Below are 9,068 nucleotides of genomic sequence, written 5' to 3'. Positions count from 1 at the left end.
AATCAGCTGTTAAATGAAATATCGACTAAATATATAAGAATTTGTCTCTGTTTTTTTTTTATAAATTTTGACTTGTGAAAATATGACTAACATTGAAATAGATTGACAAATTTGTAATTTAAATAAAGATCAATAATAACGTTTGTCCCGCTTTTTAACACGTTAATATTTGGATCCCGCAAATGGGCTTAAAATTATGGCAAGTCTAGTTGGCACCTTTCTAAAAAAATAATGAAATGCAACTTCTTTTATATGTGATTAATTAAAGAAATGAGAAAAAAACCGTAACCAATTCCGAAGTTCATTAAATACAATGTTTATTTGGAATATTTCGACCTAAAAATATTAATCCGTTAATTTTAGTTAAACTATTTTCCCTTATTTAAGAAAAAAAAATATATTAGAGAAAATGATTTGAACAATATGCTTCTTTAAAAAAAATTAAATAATTCCCTGATTGATTTCTTTATTAAAATCAATATATTTATATAAGAAAGATGGAATTAATTAATTAAAGATTATCTAAAATGTTTTTCATCTCATTCTTTCAATTTTAGAAATAGAAGGCTGTTATTAATTTTAATTTTTGAGAATAGAAATAAATAATATTTAGTATATTATTAAATTTAAAAAGGTATAGTATGATAAATATTTTGATATTTATTCTAAATAAAAATAATAATATACACTGTATGTTATACATAATATAATATTGCATGTATTAATTACGTAATTGTAGTAATATCATATGTGATTTATTTTCCGATTTTCCGTCGACAGTTGGCCAAATTTATTTTTTCTTATAAGTGTGCATCTAGGTCTGACTGGAAATTTTCTTGCGAAGCGAGGCAAGAATTCAAATAATTTGGGTACAACGGGAAATGACGACTCGGATTGGAAATTACCGTATAAGGCTGTTGACAGATGGGATAATAAGAATTGTAATTATAGGTCCCTATAGCAGCTGGATTAGAAGAATTATCCGCATATAATGAGGAAGAATGATTGGGTATAAGATTGTTATAATCCCTATATCCGGGCTGTTGTTGATTTAGCATCATGGGATACAGTTCTTCTTGCAGATTCATAACATCATTAGGAATGAGGTGAATATGGTGATGACTTGAAAAAGGAGGAGGATTGTAACATTTCATTTTCTTCAGTAATTTCCCTAAATGATGGGCTGAGCCTTTGTTATGAATGATATTGTTGTTATTATTATTATTCGTAATATTATTAATATTGTTACTATACGAATTATTTAAGGCCTGTGCTTTGATGACGGGAGAATAACTGGCAGAGGAGTTGAGAAAATTATTTGGGTAGAAGGGAGCCCTAGATGGGACATGACTGTTCCAATTTTGATTTAGCATTTTTATGTAAAGCGAATTATTTTCTTCGCAATCATAAGTAGGGTGATTCGCGTCGTTTTCTATCATCGCATCATTCTGACTTTTGTCCATCCTTCCGCATTCGTATAAGTCTGTTGACATTTTAGATATCAAGGGGATATTATTTAATGGAAGGCATTTCGTTGAAACCCTTTTGCTAATCTTGGTAAATCCGCCTTTCATATGTTTAATGGATGAATCTTTTCTCTTACCCCTATTTTCCTTCGAAGCCGATTTTGATTTGGTAATGTTATCTTTGTTTTCTGTAAAATTATCGCAAATTTTGAGAATTTCATTTTTAATGTTGTTGAGCTTGCAAGAGGAAGTTGATATAGGTGAATCTCTTTTATTGTTAGATCTTTGTTCCTCTGTAGTAGCTGTATTGTTAATTTCGTTGTTTAATAAGGAAATTTGGTGGTTGTGTTGGTGACTCGTTGTGTATTTAACTTCTTCGTCATAGGCGAGATTATCGTTCACAATTAAACTATTATTGGTGGTAGCATCGCGATTAGTAAACAATGGTGGTAGAGATTTTGTCAAGAGAGGTAGGTGAGCTATACCGAAAGCACTCAGGTCTTCGTAATTACCATTCTCAGACATTTTGGAGCAGAAATAAAATCTTTCTTTCTTCCTCCATTTGGCTCTGCGATTTTTAAACCATACCTATTTTAATTAACAAAGAAAAATTGTTTATAATTTGCCCAATGTTTGCTTTTTTATGAAAGGCAAAGGTTTGGGTATCTATTAGTCAAATCTCAACACTTTTAGCTAAAATATTGAGTTAGCCGTTTTTAAAAATCGACTCAAATCGAGCTGTTTAACAACAATAGCCTAAAATTTAAATATTGAGCAATAACTTTGATAATTTATAACGATTGTCTATTTTGGGCAAAATAGGTTAAGAAAATTAATATGAAATATTTCCTAATTTCTGATATTTTTTAAATTCATATAATTGGCGAAATGGAAGAATATGAAGGATATATGAGATCTATATTTTCTCGAACCATGGGTCGGGCCTAAATTTTGTAGATAATGCTACCGGCAACCCCGAGCCTATCTTTAAGAACTTTCAGAGTCGGGTTAACGAGACCACCTTAAAGGGCTCTAACAATATATTATAATATATTTATTTTCGATCCTAAAAATAGTGAACTTACGCTTTATAATCGGTTAATATGGATAAAAAAACAATCAAAATATATTTTTATATAAAATATTTGAATATTATACTCTTAACTAAGGACTAAGTCTACCTAACCCAAATGACCAAATTCCAAAAGTGTATAAAAAAATTAGTAAAATTCTTTTTTAAAAGTTAAATATTTAAAAACTATTAAGATAAAACCACTCTAAGAAAGGACATCTTTTGTTTCATTCATTTTTGAGATAAGATATTTTCTATATTGGTTTGAAACCATTCAAACTTTTCGCATATAATATTTTAGTTAACATTCTCTTTAATTTTTTTTTGAAGACTTATAGAAATATTTTTTAGTCCTCTACTGAACTGAATATTTTTTTGAGGCGAGAGTCCTTTATTAAGATTAAACCTAAAAATTGAGTTATTAAAAAAAAAAAGGAATATAGATAGATAGTTTTTTTTCTTCCAATTTCAGGAAATTTTTGCTTCCGTTTTTATTTTCGGGCCCTATTGATTGGGTGATTTATGCCCGGTAGGCATATTACACATAATAGCTTATAAAATTTTAATTGTTAACTAAATATAGTCTCTTTTTTCTATATTCAAGTAATATAAGATAATCTATAAACTTCCTATATAATATAATCATAACATCTCTAACTATTTTGATAATTATTAACGACTATACAAAAAATATATAGCTATATATATATAAAGTATTTATATAGAAAATTTTTTATATAACAATATATATTAACTAACTAATAATAGTTTTACACTTCAGTGGACATATTAAATTGAAATGTTCCTATTTTTTCAGATTTGATATATATAATATAAAAAAAATTTATATTATATCATTATATGTTATGTATTATATTTATTCTGTAATAAAACAAATTTATTCATTTATAATTCATCTTTTATATTATCTAATTTGTATTATAGATTACATAATTTTCGGTCCTTAAATATAAATGATTATTATGTATAGTTTAATTAACTTTTTTTTTATTTGACTGTATTTTTTTCAAAAATTAAACGGTAAATAAAAATATATTTGAAATTAAAGTCAGAGTATAAATTTTTATATTTATTATAACATAAAATATTTTTTTTTAAAAAAACACTAAATAATACTTTTAATATTTATGACTTTATAATTCACTCCTCCATTTTGAATGAAATAATTTATTGGTTTTTTTTTAAAAAAAAACACTCAAAAATTTAAGGGAAATTATTTTATGAAAATAGAGGAGACCGGGGTCGGGTGGCAAGCGGAGTAAGATGAAAAACGCAATATAACTTTTACTTCTAAGAACTAGATATAATGTTGTTATAAAACCCTTGATTTAGATTACGACTGAATCAAGAATTTAGCCAAGTAAATATTGTCTAAGTCTGGGATTTTTTCAAAAAGAATTTAAATATTTCTGCTATCCTTTAGCAAAATCTTGAGGCGCAGATAATATTTTTTTGCTAAAATATTAGTCGGCCATACCTTTCTTAGACATGTGTCAAAAAGTAGCTTTTAATGCGTGTTATCTGTCTTACATTTTAGCAATGCGAGTTTTAGCGGTTACAGGTAAAAATAATTTTCTTTGTTTCACTGAAAAAATGGTTTCGGTTTTCATGCCCTGTTACTAAAAATAATTATCAAATTTTACAATTTCAAATATAATATTCTATTAACATTATTTCCAGTCTTCTAATGTATGAAACAGCTGTTAAACCATATAAAGTCCTCCTTACTGCCTTTGGCACAACAGGTGAAGGGGCTAAAAAGAGGCTGAGATACTAACTTCGCCCAGACATGTAACCAATGGACCCTACACACCTCCCACCCCCTCTCCCCCCAAAATGTGTACAATATATCATTATAAGGAAGAATTTGAAAGATAAATTAGTATTTTTAAAAAACGGTTATAATTCAAAATTATTTTAAAAAGGATTTTAATTTAAAAAAAAGTGAAAACCCAAAATTAATTTTATAAAAATCTAATAAAGCCAATGACCTACAATACCTAAAGATCTCTAATAAAATTTATGAGGGAAAAAATTTATCCAATAGTGCTCTCACCCTTAGCAAAATTCTAGATAAAACAAAGGATTAAAAATAAAAAATAGAAAAGCTAAGATATCTTAGTTTCAAGAAAAGTAAAAAGGAGAATTTTCGGAATAAATTAAAGTAAATCGTGTTCTTTTATATACTGCGCATTATGTTTTTCATGGTTTTAACTTATTTTTACAATTTTACTCCATATGCTTTGTCATCGGTCATGGATTTATATTTTTATATTGAAAATTTCGAGCCAGGCAGGGCTCTGGCTCAATATGGAAATAGAAAATTCAGACTTAAGCCGAAAACATTAAATTTACAATGCTCTATTACAAAGCTTGGATTTTGTTTTGAAAACTAAAGTTTATGCTATCATATAATACTATTAATAAAATTTATAGAAAATTTTTATTTTATTTTCAGCACGTTTTACAAAATTTAATATAAGAAACGAAGATTACCTTTCAATCGAAAACATATTTAAGCTATATAAACAAGTTTTCGACAGACGGTGTTAAGAAAAGAGCCATCGAGATATTCTTGTTTTTTGTTTTAAACCTTGCTCAACAACAATATGAACTCAGGAACTGACTGGGAAGCAGACCCCGCGGGAAATGTTTAACGTAGACCCCAAACTCCCCTTTGCGGGCCTGCGTTCGTTTCTGCAAATGTTTCTATTAAATATCTCAATACGAATTCGCATCTACACATTCAAAAGATTGATCCGTTTATAGTTTATTATAAATATTCACATATAGAAATATGTGAATATTTATGGGTATGGGAAACCGGGATAGGTAGGGATACTTCAGTTCTTTTATATAAATTCATGAGTTTATTTAGGGCTAAAATTAAAAAAATAGTTAAAACAGTTTTAAAATATCTCCAACTAAATGTTGATGAAGAATAATTTTTTTATATATTCCTTCAGAAGCTGTTAAAAGGAATATTTTAATATAAAATTGCCTCTTTACCAGAAAAAATCGCATCGAAAAAAAAACTCAGCATCTGTGGTTTCAATACTAAATACTAAGTGCCTTAAATATGGGCCGGGTCTGACGCCTATATAATTTTTTACTGCGGACCTTGGCTGAACCTGATCAAAATATTCTGACCCATTAAATGATTGTTACAAATACAAATGCAACTAAATCCTTCCCTTTTCTACCGTATTTTTATATAGGAAGTTAATACAAATATTGTTATGAATGAAACAAATAGGAATGGATGCCTGGGGTTCTTGAAAATATTTTATTTCGCTGGAGTTCGTTGTCAGGCTTTAAGGAGCATAACTTAGTTTCCCATCCCTTTAAAAAAATGAGTGTTTTATAACTCTTCTCCTTAAAAAAATAAATGCCCATTATTTACACAATAGCATCGAGATAAAATTTTCCTGACAATCGTTGTATTTTAAAAAAGGCCAAATAGGGGAGACCAGGGACAGATGGCAAATGGAGTGAGAAGGAAAACGCCCATAAAATTTTATTTCTAATTGCTTGAAATCTAACAATTTATCAAAATATGTCTTTATATACCTGTTATATGGTAACTTTTTTTAAATGAAGGGGGAAGGGGCTGATTAAAAATCGATTTTGATCCATCCTTTTGCCACATTATCCTTAAAAAAAAATAAGGCCACTTCCAAACATGATATTTTTTCAAAACGAGGCACGTTTTTCGCAATACTTTTTACTTACAAACAAGCAAAAATTAATATTATTAGCTGATTTTTATAACAAGTTTTTGCTTTAATCTAAAATGAATAGTTCTATATCATATAAAATTTATAACACATTTTAAGGTACAACCTATCGATAAAATCTGTTTCTAACTATATAAAAACCGAGAAAACTATTTAATACTGCATCCGAGGATGCTCGGTAAGAACGGCAATTTTAACTGATTAAAACATATTAGGTTTCATAACATTCTGCACAATAAACTGACATAAGTAAAGAATTCGTTAAACTAATTGTCATCAAATAAATAATAAAATATTTTTCAATATATTAAAAATTAATTCGAATAGATATGATTAATTATTATTTATAATAAAATAATAATTTTACAATATTTAAAATTAAGAATTTCATCAAATAAACTTCCAACTGTATTATTATTTATCATAAAATATTTAATATTATAAAAATATCAAATAGACTACCAATAATAGTTCCCATTATATAATGCCATTATTGATTAGATGATTATTTTGTTTACCTATTAGTTATATTCAATAAAATTCTAAATTAATATTGCACATAGTTTGAATTTAATTTCACCCTGTATGCCTTGCCATCTCACCCGGGCATTGGACATGATGCCCAAAAATGGCTTTCACTATATCAACGCCAACACTATATAAGGTAAGAAGTTCCTATTTTTTTTGTTTTATAGCCTAGCTCTCATATTATATAATTATTAAATGAAATACAAGGGGTGGGATACATTTTCTTTCGCAGAAGAGAAAATCCTTGTTTTCCGCCCCCGGTCTCCATAAAACTATATATTTTTAAAATATTTTTAAAACAAAGGTTTTCTAACTCGAACTCTAGGTTCCGATAAATGAATCCAATTAGCTATATCTTCCCTAGAGGACATATCCGGATATCTATTTTTATTGAAAGTGGACTCCAATTCAGCCAGTTGATGGCTAGTAAAATGGGTTCTCTGCCTTCTTTGCTTTTTCTTATTTTTCTTATTGGAACCTTCTATCAAATCTAAGCTCTCTTCAGAATCTTTCTTGTTACCGAGTAAAGAAGTCTATAAAAGATAAAAAAAAAATTAATTAATTTATACCTTTAAAAAATAATCACTAAAAATGTGTGAAAAATGTTTTAAAAAAATGTGTAAACATAATTAAAAATATATCACATAAACATTTCAACGATATTTATAAAACCAAATCTTTAACTAGTATAGATTTTACAATTACTACCCATTTAAGACTAAATTAGAACTGACCATTTAAAAAAAATCTCACCATAAAATCATAAATTATCATGTAAACTAGTTTTGTTAAACGTCTCGAGCCGATTTTTATAAACGGCGATGTCAATATTTTATTAGGAAAAATATTATGCAAGCCTTGAGATTTTGTTCATAAGTGGCACAAAGGTTTGAACATCTATGAACGAAATCTTGAGGCTTAGACAATATTTTTCTGGCTAAAATATTGAGTTAGCCGTTTTTCCTTAAATCGAGCCGTTTAACAAAACGAATGTAAATTACCCATTTCTTCTATATACTAACATTAATAGTGGAAGGGTGATTACCAAAACAAATAATATTATTTTGATTTTTATACAATATAATATAATGTATAATTTGTAAAATATACGTTGTATTTCTTGTACCCAGCAAGTTTTGAATTAGAGGAAGTTTTGCAAAATTGGCGAATTTTTTGAATATTCGGGATTGTATCTGGTTGCGGTAAATTGGGTTTTGTGCATAATTCATCTGTGAAAAAAATTAATGGTATTATTTCGAAAATAATATATTTTGGAAATCGTTGAAGCTTTAGAAATTTTCCTTGAGTTTTCAGAAGAATTTTAAAATATTATCAAAGCATTATTATAATATACAAGTTCCCTTTTTTTAAATAAAACATTTATTTTAGGTTTGCAAGGCTACTCTCCTGGGTAATGTAATTTCAAAAGAAGAATTTTACAAAATTCTATGGCAAAATTTGACTGAAATTTATGAAGTAGGTATATATATTATATATTCTACACATGCTAAATGCACCTCTAAAAATATGCGATTTTTTCAAATTTAAAAATCCTATTCAATAGTTAAAATTGAGAAATCGCGAATCCTCATGATTCCTGATTAGTCTTTATTCCAGAAAAACTTACGACAATATATATATCTATAACTAAATTCTTTTGAAATATTGAACTGATCTTATATTCATATTTTTTTAATGTTAACATTTAAAAATATGGAAAAAATATTTTCTCCCGATTTAAAGTTGATTTACATATAGGAGAAACTGGAGCATATAAGACCAGGGAGCACATGAGTTGAATTTTTATGAGAAACAAGGTATGAAATTTAATCCTATAATAGATACTTATGATTTATATATACAACTAAAAAATATATTTGTTCTCATGGGACACAACTGCATCAAGAAGAAGCCTCGGGCTATTATTATTGTATCAAAAATGACAAGCTTTAGATAGTATATGTAATTTAAAAATATTTTACATTAATTTCCAGGTACTATAAAAGCTATATGCACATTAAAAAGACTCCTAAGATAAATTCTTTAAGAATAATTAAAAATCATAAAGAAGGCACAAATAGAGATATGGATATACCAATCGAAAATAAAAATAAGCATTAACCAGTTTTTAAGGATGAAGAAAAAAAAATTATTTGACAATTTATAAGGCATATTTCACATTAATTTATAAGCTAAGAATTTTTAATAAAATTAATTTAACCACTATCACCAGAGAATCAATAC

At 27.3% G+C, this 9,068-nt stretch overlaps 1 protein-coding gene across 1 annotated transcript; it reads right to left on the bottom strand.

Moving 5' to 3' along the window:
* Positions 1-800: 800 nt before the first annotated feature.
* On the bottom strand, positions 801-8,057 carry LOC135928055 (homeobox protein 2-like; the record flags this gene model as incomplete). Its single annotated transcript, XM_065464385.1, has 3 exons — positions 801-2,054; positions 7,139-7,357; positions 7,935-8,057. Coding segments are annotated over 3 exons (1,596 nt in total), but the record flags the coding sequence as incomplete, so codon positions are not given.
* Between the last annotated feature and the right edge of the window lie 1,011 nt (positions 8,058-9,068).

This window comes from Gordionus sp. m RMFG-2023, chromosome 4 (genome assembly GCF_954871325.1).
Source record: "Gordionus sp. m RMFG-2023 chromosome 4, tfGorSpeb1-WG-v2, whole genome shotgun sequence".
Taxonomy (NCBI): domain Eukaryota; kingdom Metazoa; phylum Nematomorpha; class Gordioida; order Chordodea; family Parachordodidae; genus Gordionus; species Gordionus sp. m RMFG-2023.
This window is presented reverse-complemented; position numbering and strand designations above follow the sequence as displayed.